Consider the following 16,454-nt stretch of genomic DNA (forward strand, 5'->3'; position numbering starts at 1 on the left):
TTACTTCGATGGCTTAATCAAGGTAAACACTGTGGCACGGCACAGTGTCCTGCTGCCTGAGGATGCTGCAGAGATTTAATGAACTGAAGGAGAACAGTGTGATACAGCGGTGGACGACGGATCAGCCTTATACCAATAATTTTTATTAGAAGTTGACGCCTAGTTCTAACCAAATAAATCACTACATTTTGTATTGGAGCTGATTCCACTTGTCTTTCCCGAGACAGACAGAGGCATGTGACAAAATAAGTACAATGAAGTAACTTATCTCCTAACATTCACCGTCCCAGCACAAACAGAGATGCACATTTACACCTGTGGGCTGTTTGGTCTTTGAAATGTTAACTGCTGCTGGGTGAAGGAAATTATGATCTCAATCAACAACAGCCCAACTGTTAACTGTCATCAACCACTGTGTATTCAAAATGTATTTGGAATTATTAAATAGGGATATGATGGACGTGGGAGTCAGCAGTGCAGAGGTTGTTCCTAAACAAAGACAACCTAAAAATCTCCTCTTGTTACATACAGACAAAGCAGCCGTCGTCTCTGATCCATTAGACTTAAAAAAAAAACACATCCCATCATTGTTCCCTGGTTCATTGCACTGCTCACAGGCTGCAGATCACCTGGCCCCTGCAAACCATTAGTTGGCCCCTGGTTCTGTGCTGCTGTGAATCATTACTTTACTTTTTCATTTATCTTTTACCATATGTATCTCCTTTTTCACCTACTGTAATTGCCTGTTGGAAGCTGTGAAAGGACAGTTAGGCCAGAAAATAATGTAATAATGATTCATTTTTTGAGATTTGTCCTCTCGCTTCGACTTCACTTTAAGGAATCTGTAGGGAAAAGAAAAGTATGTATGATAGAAAAGTATTGATGATCTGATAAAAGTATCAGGATGAATTCTGAACATTCAACCAAACGCTGCAAAACTGATAGTTTGCTTCTTAATGTTACTGATGGATGATGACCTAAAACACACATATAAATATACATAGAAGTAACTCAAGACAAAGAGACGGGAGATTCTTCACTGGCCGAGTCAGTCACCTGATCTCAACACAACAGAGCAGCTTTTCACTTATTGAAGACAAGACTGAAGGCAGAAACCCAAACAAGCAGCAGCTGAAGGCAGGGTTCCAGACTTCAGGTAGTCATTCACTTGCAAATGATTTTTTGCAGAGTATTAATAGCAATCCTTAGTTTTATGCCATTATATATGAGCCCCTAAAATGTGTGTCCGTGTGTGGGAGAATAATAATTACTGCCACGCTTTTCTCAAACCCCTTAAAAGTGGTACTTGACAGCAGCTGGATTCGATAGAGGTTCTCACCTTTTCACCAGAGGTTTCTTCAGTTGTAACTGAAGAACTTCAAGGTGTTGACGACGTAATGCCTCCATGTAGGTTAAATACCTGGGGACACTTAACTATTCTGAAGAAGCCTTCAGATAAGAGGTGAAATATCCTCAAGAACCTTCAAGTACAGTTGCCACTGAGTAGAATCTTTAGGATACTTGAAAGCATTAGAATACCTGTATTTACAGTATGAAGACACACACACACACACACACACAAACACACACACACACACACAGTGTTTACTTGTGTTGTGACAGCAGGGAATAATGATGCGTCTGTTTGCCGACGAGCTTACATAAGAAATTTCTGTGCTCTGCTCACCTCACCTCTGACACACACACACAAACACACAGTGCATGTGTCATTATGAAGTGAAGTAGGCTGATTTTGGCTCAGCCATTATCTTCTTACACAACCCACTACAGTGAAGAGAGTCTCTGTGTGTATGTGTGTGTGCATGTATGAGCACACTCGCATTACTCATGTGCTTATGTGTCATTTCTAAAATTGCACACTAATAAAGCCGCGTGCTCTGTCTATGAGCCCTCTGCCCTCTCTGTTTCAGCGGGGCTGGTGAGCTTTATTATGAAGTGTGTTAAGTCCGAAACACACAACTGATGCAATTACTGTCACTTTAAAACCTAAAAGGCACTGCAAATAAGCTTTCCCAAACGTGGTGGCAGGACTCGCTCCTATTGTCTCCACACAACCCAAGTGTCCACATGAGCCATGCCTAACAAATGTGATACATCTAAAAATGAATCTGGATAATTAATGATTGCTCACACAGTTATGATCATGCAGAACAGAGCCAGGCTCCAAGGTTGTTTGTCGTCGTATGTATTTCAGTACGACCACCACATGGTGGTGTAATAACCAAAGGACATGGTTACTGTCTTTCAGGTTCACAGTATGTAGCACAGGACAAAGGTTGTGTGATAAAGCTCCCCCCAGTCAGTTCTGATGCATTTCTCTGTTAATCAGATGAATTCATCCTGCTTCTACTATCATGGGTTATCACTCTGTAGATCACTCAGCCTGTTCCAGAGGCTTTTTGTGACTCATTTCTTTACCTTTCTGCAAATTCTAACCTGTTTTTCTGATTATTGTGGATGAGAGGTTTGCATCTTGTGGTATGGCCTCTGGATTCCTCTTCACATAATCCTGTTTAAACATGGATTGTGACACCTTCGCCACTGCTCTGTGGAGGTTACTGGGGATGTCACTCACTGTTGCTTCAGGGGTTTTCTTTGCAGCTGTGAGCTGAATTGGATTCTCTCACAGCGCTTCTGTCAGCTGTTGTTGTTTTCCTTGGACAGCCTATTTCTGTGTGTGCTGCTCAGTGCACCCGCGGTTTCTTTCTTTTTCAAGACATTCCAAATTGTTGTTTGCCATGATTGATGCGTCTGTACTGTATAGGTACACATCAATAGTCATAAATGGGCAGCAGCTAAAATCCATGTTACATATTCTTCACATTTCTGCTTGTGTCCCTGTCTTGCTTTGCCTGGAACCTCACTGATTGGCTGTGTGTGTAAAGACATGAAGAGGCACTGACAGGGTGACTCAAAATGTATTTTCAGTCTTCTGGACAGAGAGGAACAAACCTCATCCTAATGATCAACTATCATTTTAATCTCTCTCATGACTGATAACTAAAATGTACATACTGGAACGACACTTCGCTATCATTTATAGATATGGAAATACAGTAACTCAGATGAGTTTGAGCTCTAGCTTTCCACCCTCTTTTCTAATAAAAATCATTTATTTGTTATCATGCTCACTGCAAGACACAGAATTCTTCTACAAAATGTATTGATTTAATTATCAAGGTCAAACATAAAATTAAACACTACAACCAATGAAATGCCTGGATACAAGGCAGAACAAGGACACTATCTCAGCCTTGCGTCTTCTTCTACAACAAAATAAAAAGTACCAGGTCCCATGTGTGACATAAGTCTCAAAATACACAGTTTTAACAGTAAGTACTGACAAGTAACATTTCACACAAGCAGCTTTAGGTTTCAGTAGAAGCAGCCTATTCACAATTTCATTTCTTTTTTAACCAGACCACGTGTTTTAATTCTCATCACATGTTGTATGATGTTCTTCCTAACACAAAGGCCTGTGAATCCACTGGACGATACCACGCACAGATTATGAGACAGTGACTTTCTAGGCATGGAAAAGCTCCACCACCATTGAAAAAAAAACCCAGAACAACCACAAATGATGCTGCAGCAATCTGCCTCCTAACGTTGAAGTCACTTCAAACGGAGGTTCTGGCCCTCGGCCCCCCTAAACCCTTGGGCTCCTGGTCCTTGGCTCAGGAGGCCCATTCAATAATCCATCCATGATCTCAATGACAATGGGAAAGCGGTCAACAATCTAAATAAGTCTCAGATAAAGTGAAAAGGGCTTTAATATCAGGACCAACACTGGACACTGGAGCCATCCGCCACCAGAGAATCCACAGAGCAGAGGTTACGGAGGCCTGACGTTGAATAATAAAATGTGAAAACTTAGTAACAAATCCTACATTTTATTTGTTTTTGGACAGAGCTCACATTTTTGAATAATAATAATTAAATGTCCATGTCTAGGCATATCTGGATGAAAGATTGAATCCTCCCAGTCGTGGATGAGACCAGTCTTGTACAGATCTGTTCTTTTATTCTTTATTTCTGTTGCCATGAACACAGGTGTTCTCACTTCTTCTACATAAAGGTTAAACATCAGACTGAATGTTAGTAAAGACTCAGTTTGAGAATATTAGACTTTAAGAATATAATATGCTTGGTTACTACTATGTGCTGTGAAGTGGCGTACTCACTCAACATGTTGTCATGGTGATTTTCCATGGAGTTGCCCCTGTTACTACTGTACCACTATAACTACTACTACCACTACTACTACTACTACTACTACTACTGTAAGTATTCTAAATAGAGTGATATAGATAAGTTGAGCTCTCACACATCTTGAAGAATGTGGATCAGCTTGGTTAAAGGAGCAGGGAGGGGGGCATCAGTCAGAGTAAGACACAGAGCGAGCTTTTGTAGTTGTTTGAAGGTGTGCTGTGGCTGCTTGCATTGGTCTCGTACGGTGGGGTGATGTCCCAGGCGAAGGGGGCAATTGTGTCTAAGCGGGCGGGATCCGGGGCAGTGATTCCATCTGAGGGTGTTTCTCTGTGCTTAGTCTCAGTTTCCACACGAGGCTCTGTGTCCGACACTAAATGACAGAAAAGTAAAGTTGTATGACTTAGTAAACTAGTGTCCCCCAGGATCTGTCATCTACTGATTCTTCAAATCATAAACTCAACAGTCTACTGAGGTCCGCACATCAGCCAAATACACAGCATGTTACTGTAGGTAGTATAGGTTGAAGTTTAGATTAGAAAAAATGTGAACGGGCAACAAGTCAAACATTTCTTTTTACATTACCAAGTAGTCATCAACCATCTGACCTGCCTGTTGCTAACATGCTGCTCTGCTGACCTTACAGAAACACTCCACCCATCTTACACGTACGAGGGAGGTTTAATTAAACATAATTTTCTACTCATTTTCTACTCAATCAATTTGTGAGTGTAGATAAATAGCTTTATCATTTGTATATAATGTGTGTTGCTGCCTGAGGTCTACAAGCCTTCTACATTCTGGTCACTGCGAGGCAGCATTGACTTAGTACATGGTTAGTCTGCCAAGACACTGCCAACAGCAGGCTTCCTGTTTTTGTGTTGATATAAACGTTTGTGGGGCTTATTGGTATATGGATAGTAAATGTGTATTCATTCATTTTCTTCCTTGGTTTTTGTCCATCTGCTATATTTTACCATATATGCTTGCTTCTTTTTTCCTTCGCTTTTTCTGTTCACTTTTTTTATTTGTTTCTCTTAAATATATTCTAGTTATTGTGTCTTGTGTTAGCTACATTTCTCATACTACACATACTTTACATACTTTTTCTTCTTTACCTTTTCTGCTCTGTCCATGAAGGCGCTCTTTGTACAAACAGATCCCTCCATCCTCTCTTCCCATGATGCTATCATCTGACAACAACTGGTTCTCCAACAGGAAGTAAGTGGTCATCAGGCCTTTACCTTTTACCTCAATCTGCCCACGCTCTTGTATGTTGAACTCCGCATCCTTCAGCTCTCTAAAGGTGAAGCGATTGGGCGTGGAGACAGTGAAGCATAGTAAGTAAAGTTTTGTGTTGAACAGTCACAACTGCCAGTAATAACACAATGTTTTTCTTGTAACAGATATTAAAACATGTACATTATCATTTCTGTTGACAGCTTTTAATGATATTTTGGCTATAGTAACATACCCCCCATTAAGAACAATTCAGGGACATTTCACATCTTTACACTGTTAACCTGATACTCTCAACAGCTGGCTGGGGTGAGACACAAGCACGTGCACATGCACGCATATACCTATATGTGGAACCGCTGAGGTGAATGTGGTCAGGCACTCCATGACTCTCCATCCTGGACGCAGTGTTAACTGTGTCTCCAAAGAGGCAGTAGCGAGGCATCTTCTCTCCCACCACCCCAGCTAACACCGGGCCAGTATGGAGACCCACACGGATCTGAAACATACAGTGCATGCACACCAATATACAGTGTGCGTTGTTGTCATAGGACAAGAGCGTTGAGGCTCATCAGGCTCTCAAACTCCTGCTCAGTTAGACATGACAATGTTACTGTATTAGTGCATCAGTGTACATAGTCAGATCACACCTCTGTTTACCAGGTGTGCAGCAGGTTTATGTTAATCCTCAGATATGATGACACCTAGTGGCATTTAGCTGATTGTTACAGGAGACAGCAACACAGATGCAGTTTAAACTAACGCTTCTGAGGACACGACAATAGAGTGAAACAGACTCATCTGTGGTGTAACAGTCTCATTATCAATGCCATTTAGAATTAGCATTATTGACATACATTTTGAGTTCACACCTCTGCTCGTGATAATGACAAACATGGACAATATATCAGTTAGTAAGTATAAACATAAAACCTCCTCACCTGTATGGATTTGCCTGTGATAGGGTTAGTAACTTCTTTGGCCGCTATCCTCATGCCCAAAGCAAAGTTTGCCACTCTGTGAGCATGGGTCTCTGTAGGAACTGGAACCCCCCCCACCACCATGTACGCATCGCCAATAGTTTCAACCTTTGAGAAACCAATAAACCCAGAGGCAACAGGAAAAATGAGTTAATTGAACAATATGAATTTCAAATATACAATTACATACAGTATCTGTATTAAATGAATTATGATGTTATATTCTATGTTATAGAATAGAATTATGTCATATTGCATGTTAGATGTTAGGTTCAACACAATGGGTTAAATTGGAATAGCCTGTAATGACCTTGTCCAAAAATATTTATTTTAGCCACCACAGTAACCTTCACTGAACTCTCGTGGGGATGACAACATGAGCGATGATACCTTGTAGATGTCATGTACATTGGTGAGTCGGTCAAACTTGGAGTACATGAGGTTGAGCATGTGAACAATATCGATGGGCTCACAGGCAGCGCAGATGTTCGTGAATGTGACCACATCACTGAACAAAATAGTGCACACCTCGAACTCCCCTGAAACAGGCAGACATTTTGACAGTGACACACAGGTTCGTAGTCATAGACAGTTGGGATGATAGATCGACACACTCACCCGCCTGCACGCTCTTCCCGTCTTTGAGCTGATTTGCTATGTGTCGTGGAAGCATGGCGTATAGCAGAGTCTCTGTCTTCTCTTTTTCAGCCTCTAGGTGACGCGACAGGATTCTGAGTTCCTCCTATAGACACACACATGCATACATGACATAAGCACAGACTACTGTCCTGGTCTCAAGGCATCATTTCAAGATGCAAATCCATGTAAAGCGAAGTGGGAAAAGGAGGCGGTCTAGACATAGACACACACTGAACAAAACATCAGAGCTGTCAAGAAACACTGTTTCTCAGCAGAGCTGGCAGTGTTTCCAGTCAGTCAATATAAAGTAACATGTAGCAGTGACATTTTTCAGCTTTCATTGTTCCCACCTACACTGTGCTGAAAATGAGGTCAAAACTGTCTTTAGAGCTTCTGAAAGGAAATGAGGTGGCAGTTGTGTGAGTACCGGCAGATGAATAAGTGGCTGCCACAATTGAAGCGCTCAGTTGTCCAGGGGAGACCGTTTGATCACAACAAAGGCATAAACCCAGGGAAAGTTGAAAGTGTCAGATGTGTAGGCCCTGAAAAACTAGAAGTGAACTAGTGAACCTGTAGAAAACAGGCGGCGCGTTACACGTTACACAAAAACATAAAACTAGAACAACTAGAATTACAGTCTCACGGTCGTATTCCTCTGCATACAGGTCGAATGCAGTTTAGTTGAACGTCTGTCAGTGTCTACAAGTGGACATTTGTGCTCCACAGCAAATCAAAGTTTAATAAAAAAAAATAATTTAAAAATATCTTAAATTCTCTGGCATCAAATCAATTACATGTGTCACATAGACCTGTACTATGTGGCCTTTTTTAATTACCGTACATAAAAACAATCAAAAGTTCAAAGTGACATCATTTGCATTTACACCAGCGCAAAAGGGACAGGGGAAGTGCGTGGTTAAATGCACCCTCTCTACTGTGCCTGCCTTTACCTACTGATACCCTGTCTAGCCCCCAACAGGAAAAGAAATCCATTAATATAATCCCTTCATTGTGTCATTGAAGTTTTCATTTGTGAGGCAGACAAATTCTATCAAAATGCATGTAAGTCTCACTGCACTGTCTCTTCTGAATCAGATTGCCACGTAGATCTAAAACTTCAATCTCTATTGTGTTATTGGGGTTCTGACTCTGAATAACTTACATTTTTTTCTGTAATTGCATTCCTAAGATTTGGAAAGAGATCTCTTCTTGGTGTTGCTGCAGCTTTAATAAGTATAGTTTAATTTTAATATGGCTGCTTTACTTAAACTGAATGTTTTCATTACAGGATTATTTGAACGCACCTGTGGACCACAGCACCTTCGACCATGAGAATACAGCATCAGCAGAAAGAGAAAGCTTTGTTATGTCATGACATAACTATTCCCATACTTTGGCATCTTAGATTACAAGAAGAACACCTATCAATTTAATAAAATCCTGACACTTTGATCTGTGAAAATAGTCACACAATGAACACTCATTCAACATACAGAGCGATGAAAAGTGAGTGAAGCAGTGTTTTAATAACTGGTAGTCATTAAAATTTGGCCTTCTCTATCGATGGGAGATGCTGAAACCTTAATTCATGCCTTTGTGTCATCCAGACTTGATTATTGTAATGTTCTGTCTTCAGGTTTCTTCTTCATTGGAGGTTTTTTTCTGTTAAAGGGAGTTTTCCTCTCCGCTGTCGCCCAGTGCTTGCTCAAGAGGGATTGTGGGGTTCTCTCTATGAGTTTATAAGGTTCATTTTCTATTTTGTGAAGTGCCTTGAGATAATTCTGTTATGATTTGGCACCTTATAAAACTTGAATTGAATTCAACTGAAATAACCTCAAGCAAGCTCCTTCTGTGGCTGAAGATTAGACCTTCACAACATTTGTCAATTTTTGCAGAAAACCAGGAAGTTGCAAACACCTTTTCTTGCCAGTGTGTTGTATTTCAACCTATAGATAGACATTTCTACAAATAGTTTCTTGTGCTGAACCAGAAGCTGCTTTCCTACCTTTTTCCTCTCCAGCTGGTTGGTGAGCTCCATCTCAGCTAATCGTTGCTGGTTGAGGAGAACCAGGTCTCGTGTGACATCGTGCTGGGCCAGGTCAGCCAGGTGAAGGCCGACATCCTGAAGTTCCAGGAGGCTTCGAAGCTTCGGAGAACACAGGTACAACATACAGCCGAGAGAGTCCATCCACAACATCTGGCCTACAGATAAAAAGAATACAGGCTGACCCATGGAGCGAATGCATTGTGGTTATTTTACTGTATTAGTCTCTTAAAGTGTTTCCCTTTTCTCTACTCCTACTCGCTCAATCTGTACAGTAAAGTTTTTGCATTGCTTGGACTTCCAAATGTTGTGTAGCCAGGAAATGCAACCTGTTCAATTGTGCCTTGATGTCCTTTTCTATTAACATTTATTGTAGTATTCCTTATGGGAACCCACCTCTCAGTTTGAGTGTGGTGTGGTTGTCTTTGTAGCTCTTTAAGACAAACTGACTGTTGATGAATTTCCTGATGCTCTCAATGGTAAAAGTCACCTGGAAGACAATGGCATTGATTTCATGTTTAGTAGTGCTACTGTATTGCCCTGTTAGATTTAAAATAGCCGCAGCCAGTAGATGCATTTGCACAAGTGCTAGTTGTTTGGCTGTCAGAATGCAAAGACTGCAAGATCCACTGGCTTCAAACTAGCCCTTGAACTGGCTTTGTTGAGAAGGGGTAAATGGGATCACTCTTCCCAGCTAACTCAGTGGTTAACTATGGAGGCCAACATGTCCTCAACTTTAACTATCACCAGATTACAACCTTCCAACAGTGATGACCATTTTGCTAAGTAGGCACAAATCACCGGATCTAAATCCAAAACAGCCCTAGGAACTGCAGACACACATTTAACACACATACATTTTAATGCATGCTATGTTTCACATAATGTCACTGTGTTTTACCTGTGGGTGTATAATGGTGAAGTATTGGTTCAGTGTAGCATCTCTGGCCTGTAGACCTGGAACAAACCTCTGTATGTTCACGCCTGTCTGTCTTACCCTCAGCTGATGAAAAGGAGATGAACAGATGGGCAGCACAAACACATGGCATCAGGATCAACAGGATGAATTTGAAGCAGACCATACTCCTACTCTCTCAAGAAACAACATGCGGGGGCTTACATTTTCATCAAAGACAATGTGGAAGGGAAAAGCATGGCAGAAAGCTTTCTCTTCCAGCCACAGCTTGTCTGGGTAACATGGACTGAAGGTGCACTGGGGGCTGCCTGGGAAGTAAATGAAACACCCATCACTGCTGGTTAAGCTACTCTTAAAACATTGTTTATTACACAGACTATTGAAGTGTATGCTGTAGTACAGTGGCTGGATGGTCTAGTCGTAACATTGCTGCCCTCCACTGCAGGAGACCAGGGTTCAGATTCCCGGTGTTGCCTACATCCAGTAGGGGTTCTTAGCCAAGACCGCCTCGTGCTTACCTTTCCGATGCCTTCTACCTTGTAAGTGGCTTTGGATAAAAGCGTCTGATAAGCGGCATTTAGACCTAATAAATACTTATAAATACTTATATATAAATAATTCTTTTTATTATGAATCAAAGTTCAATGAAAAGATCAATATTTTAGAAAATACACTTGGAAGTGTTGACAAAAAAACTAAGCATTAACTGAAAAGGCTGTAGAGTATTGGCAGAGCTTGATTCAGGATGGGGTAAGCCTAGAGTACCTAACACAATCAGGGTCAGACAGTAGACTAACTCTATCCAAAGCTGACAAAATACACCTACCAACACTTTGAGTTTAGATACTGGACCTGTTCCTGATGAACTGTTTACATGTCTACAAAGTACTTCTCTTCATCGAATCTACAGCCCAGATTGCTAGGTTAGGTGAGAACAAATAATAAATTAGCAAACATAAATTTACCTTTTTCTGAGACTACCACAGCTCTGATCAGGTCCCAGCCACTCTTTTTCCCAGCCAGTGACACACACCTGTCCTTCATTCTGCTCAGTAAATCCTCCTACACGCAAAATGGACTGAGAGTTAAACATGCCTGTAATATATGCAGTACATACACATGTAGAACAAAATCATGCACATACACCTGCAGTCACCCACCCATCTATCACTGGACTCGTCCTGGTTGGCCGTCTTGCAAGCTTTGTTGATCTGTTTGACCAGAAACACAACATGCTCCTTCTTCCCCGTTCTCTCGTCTTCCTCTGATTGGTTTAGAACCACCATGGTCACTTTGCTATCGAAAAACTCACTGGCAACAGCTTCCATGATACCTGCAGCACAATAGGGGGAAAAAAAGAATGAAATTTATGGTGTGAGCTGACAGACGTGTCCAACTACCTGTAACAACATCAGCATCAATGCAGTGTATTAAGGTCGCCATTCAAGGTGGCTGCGTTTACCAGGTACAATGTGGTATAGGCCTTTTCTGTCTGAATAGTAGTGAAGCAGCATCTTCCCATCATCTGTCGTCTCCACTCGGAAAGATGGTGCATTCATTTCCTTAAAAACACAAGATTCAGTTCCAATTCCAAGATACAGTTCATGAAATTCTTGCTTTGTGTGGATACAAGTTTTGTGATCTGTGGAGAGAATTTCTGTTATCTTTTTCTTTTCAACCGCTCTGTGCTAGAGAAGTTTTGTTGCTCTACTTTTTGCTTTCAGCACACAAAGAAGCTGATAGTTTTCACTTTTTTCTTGTTTAAAGGTGTCTGCTGTGTGTTTGGGATGATGTGGGCATGTTGGAATAGTCCTTTCCTGCCTGCCCCCATGAGACTGGGATCTTTTCACCCACTATTTGCATATACAAACTGACATTTGCCTTGCAACTCTCTCTCCTGCCCCTTTCATACTCACACAGCCCCACAGCTGCACTGTGACCACGAGGCTCCCTGAAACCTCTCAACCACCTCAACTGGTTCTTTCTGACAGGAAGGGGCAGTGGCTTTACTTAGAGCTGCCTCTGGATATTCCTACCCCCATCAGTCCCCCCATCAGCCCAGCCACTCTAAGTAGGAATCTAATTTTCATGTGCTTTTATTATAGACTGGATGGCAGATTCCCATCACTCCTCAAGGGTGAAAGGTTAGGACATAACCAGCATTGCTCCTTGTGAGTCTGAAATTTAAGTAATCAAGCAGATACTTGGATGAGTAGTAAAACATTTTGACCGAAGAAGAAGAAAGTCCAGTTTCCATGACTCAACTTTCAAATAGGTCTTACATGTGGTGTGTTAACCAGGAGAGACCAACCTTTTTCAAATAACTTTTTCTGCTGTCTAATGAGATGCCAAACCAGGGTCAGTAGGTCTTTTTTCCCACTGAATGCAGCTGGGGCTAAGCCCTGCTTTCCTTTCCTTGACAACCTAGACCAGATTTTAATCTAGTCAATATGGAATTGCCCGGGGTAGCCCCTGTCCTGGACTTTGGTTCCAGAGCTAGTGCTGCATGTGTAATGTGCCTTTGCGTGCCACCCAGCTTGCATTACAATTAACCATGAGTTTGTACAAATAGTGGGCACGTAGGCTGGCAGATGTATGGAGTTTCTGCAGGCTGTGACTGACTGGAACCCACAGCTCAAGGCATGGTAACACAACTCTGAGTAACATACTTCATCAAGATTACAAAACATGCTTATTCTCTTCCCTACACTGAAACCTTTGTACCATGGACTGCTCTCTGGACTAGTAGAACAAATACAAATACCTACACCATGTAAAGTCCAAGATGATTCTTGGAGAGGACATCATAGCCACTAAGTGTAAATCAGAAACGGTAAGCACAAAGACACTTTTTCTGTCAGTCTGTATTTTTCTTTTTAGACGTGAGCAGATGTTAGCTACCACACTACAAACAGCAATGATGACACACAAGAGGATACCTGATAGGACAGAGCCAGGTAGCTATGGAGAGAATCCAGATTACCAATGAATTCGACGAGATTTCCTCCCAGTGTTCTCAGCATGGTGTCGTAACCCGCTTGCTTACAGAAAAGAAAGAAATGTTCTCCAAACAGCTTCAGTAAAACATCAGCTGAGACGTCTGAAACAAAAGACAGATAAAGACTGACAGAAATGTGTTACTTTACATCCATCAACTGCTGTATATGATGTATATGACTTATGATTTTGTAGTCTGGTCACCCAGAGCACGCTTGTTTGTCTGAATCATTGGCAGCAGATATTCAATTACAGCCTACTCCCAAGAGTGTGTGCAGTCAGGATAATCAGACCCTTCGGACAAGCTTTGTACCCTGCTGACATGCCCTGAATAAACAGTTCTTGTTATTGTTTATGCATCTAGGCCCAACGGCTCAATTGAGTTGTTCACTAAAATAATTTACTTTTTGCAGCCTCAGCTGTGAAGACTAATCATGCTTTACACATGTGTGGTGTAACATCACACCACAGTTTTCATCCTTAATGCCAATATTAAATTGAAAACAAAATAAAAAAAAGTGCAGTGGCAAGAAAAAGGTTGTAATTAAATGTGATCTGTCAAAATTATAACCAAATATAATGTTCCTAACATAATACCACAAAAAAAAAAATCAGATCTTTATGTCTTTATTGAGAACAGACATAAAAACCTTATCGTGCTAGTGGAAAAAGTATGTGAACCTTTGAAATTAATAACTTGTTGACCTCTGCTTGGCAGCAATGACCTCAACCAGGTGCTTTGTGGATCAGATCTGCACATTGTTCAGGAGAAATTTTAGTCCATTCATCCTGCAGAACTGCTTTAGCTCTGTCGCATTCTCATGTCTATGTCTCTCTTTAAGTTAATTGCATGTTGGGTTGAGGTCTGGGCTCTGACTTGGTCACTCAAAAAGGCAGATTTTGTTTTTCTGAAGCCATTGTGTTGTGTGTTTTTGAGTCATTGTCCTGTAGCATCACCCAACTTCTTCAGAGTTTCAAATCATGTTTCCTCCACCACACTTTACAGTTGGAATGATGTTTTTATGATGATATGCAGTGACCTTTTTATGCCAGATGTAGTGTTGGGGGTTCTTTCCAAATAGTTCAATATAGTTTCTTCAGTTTCTTATTTTAGGCACATTATACATGTTAATACTCTTGACTTAGGTGAAGATCAGATCACAATTTCTGACAAATTAATGCAGAAAACCATGAAGTTACATTCACATACATTTTCTTGCCACTGTATTTTACAGCATCTTCCATTGGATTCAAATCCAAGCACAGAACCTGAGACTGCAGTCATGTGCTAATCCTTTCTACACCAAATGTTAAACAACTGCTCCAGAAATGTAATATATTGTGTAACTTAAAAGCAAATCGAAGACTGGTCAAAAAAGGTGCTGTGTTATTCTGTTATTTAACTCTTCAGGAAAATACAAATTAAACCATTTTGTGCAGTGGTTTATACGTCCACTGGGAGTAACCTGTTGAAATTCAACAGGGACATTGTTAACACCTATCACATGCATGTAAGCTCACATCACCTGCATGCTTTCATTTCTTTATTGTGCACATGTATTGTTTAGTCACAAATGACTAAACTGACTTTGCATACTCACAATAGCTGCTTTGCTCAAAAATAATACCAGTAATATTATATATTAGATACATTGCAGACGGGGCATAAAGGAATTTGAACTCTTACCCAGCAGTGAACAGGCCTCCTGCACCAGGCTTAAAGTTAGGAGATCATCATAAACCGTGTATGTCATGAATGTGTCCTGGACTCCTGATAGAGAGCTGTGGAAAACAAATTCCGTTTGCATTTGAACACCCCTCTACTACATATTGTACATTGTGTGTACATGAGTCCAAACCTCAGTTTCTCCCAGGTGTCTTGGCCAAACCGCTCCATCACCAGAGACTTGAGGCAGCTGTTAATGAACCCATACTGCAAAGAACAGAAAGACTTACAGTAGAAAAGAGAATAAGGCAGAAATGTTTAGTTCCATATGTTTTACTGCAGTACTGTTCACGACCACCACCAATAGTGGTGCCAAAGTTGGATCGAACCACAGCCACATTACATTAAAATCAATATTCTATATAGTTGGTCTATCAGTGAAAACACTGTTTGTTAGTCTCCAGCTTACAAATACAGAATATACTATATACAGTCCTGATCTACAAGAGAATTCATTATCATGATGCTGATAGAGACTCCGCAGGGAAGTCTGCAGGGATGGTCTGGAGTTGTGGTAAATATTTTGCAAATCTCTTGTTTGATTGTTGTGTTAACTTCCCGAAGTCAAGTATCTTTGAGTGAACTTGAACAACAACATATAAAAACAGATATTTAATATATAAAAAATAAAATATGCAACAAAACATTTTTGTACTTTTAGTGGAGAGAGGCACGTCTCTGCATTTCATATCTGCACTTGCACTATAAAAAGTCAGTGACAATAAAAACTATGGCGACACCAACTAATTATTTTGCTCCTACAAAAATGCTAATTAGTGCATTTAAAAACCAACCAGGTGGGACAATTATTTATCAACAATTAGTGGCACTTAGCACATTTTAAAGAATTTACCAATGATAATAATTAGTAGTAATCCTAACCAGGATGTATTGGACAAACTCTATAATCAAAACAGGAGGACATACTCACCATGTCTACGTTTGATCTTATCCTACTGGACACTTCATCCACAATGGTGCAAGTGTAGGACAGATTTCTCTCTCTCTCCACCTCACAAACACACACAGATGTCTACAGAGAGTCAAATTCCCACTCCCTCTTTTATCTTAGCTCGGTCCACACTTCTTTACTTACAGCTGGCTGAAGAGGCAGAAACAGTCAGATAGTGTGAATGTAAATCTGAGCAAATCAAACCAGAGAAAGAGACAAGAGACTCTGTGCAGGTTGTTACTCTTTGATTCATTCACCTGCAGCTTCAGGTTTAAAATAAGTTTAAAACAACAGAATAATATTGTCCCTCAAACCTGATATGTCCTCAGAAAGTGTTAAGTGTTGTAAGTTATGGTCGGTCTTCAGACATTCACCTGAGTGAGCCTGTTGTATAAATACACCTGACGAAAGAACAGTCCAAACAACTCATCTTCGACAACACATTGACACATTATAACATTTTGTTATGGAGCATTTCTGGTTGTGAAGGAAAATGAACGTCTCAAAAAGAAGAAAGTGTAAGACGTATGTGGATATAAGAGGTTTTTAGAGGACAGAAGCAGTTTTACACCAATGTCCACATGAAACTGTGAGATTATAAATATTTTGTAAATAAGCCTAAAATCAACCATTTCAGACAAAGAGTCTTGGGAGTGAGATTTTGGTAAAAATCCAGATTTCTTCCCATCACAGTCAATTTAAAATGCATATTCCCTCATTAGGGGTTCTTC

The 16,454-nt window shown here is 40.7% G+C and overlaps 1 protein-coding gene across 1 annotated transcript; it reads right to left on the bottom strand.

The window, feature by feature from the left end:
• Positions 1-4,403: 4,403 nt before the first annotated feature.
• gucy1b2 (guanylate cyclase 1, soluble, beta 2) lies at positions 4,404-14,972 on the bottom strand. The gene is made up of 16 exons (XM_026363621.1): positions 14,905-14,972; positions 14,733-14,827; positions 12,988-13,148; positions 11,511-11,610; positions 11,209-11,381; positions 11,014-11,110; positions 10,253-10,356; positions 10,034-10,135; positions 9,529-9,622; positions 9,094-9,290; positions 7,068-7,191; positions 6,840-6,988; positions 6,411-6,557; positions 5,814-5,968; positions 5,349-5,530; positions 4,404-4,603 (listed from the first exon to the last, which is right to left on the bottom strand). Exons 1-16 carry the CDS (start codon positions 14,940-14,942, stop codon positions 4,404-4,406), a joined length of 2,118 nt encoding a protein of 705 aa, XP_026219406.1. The 5' UTR covers positions 14,943-14,972.
• Between the last annotated feature and the right edge of the window lie 1,482 nt (positions 14,973-16,454).

This window comes from Anabas testudineus, chromosome 2, assembly GCF_900324465.2.
Source record: "Anabas testudineus chromosome 2, fAnaTes1.2, whole genome shotgun sequence".
In the NCBI taxonomy this organism is placed as follows: domain Eukaryota; kingdom Metazoa; phylum Chordata; class Actinopteri; order Anabantiformes; family Anabantidae; genus Anabas; species Anabas testudineus.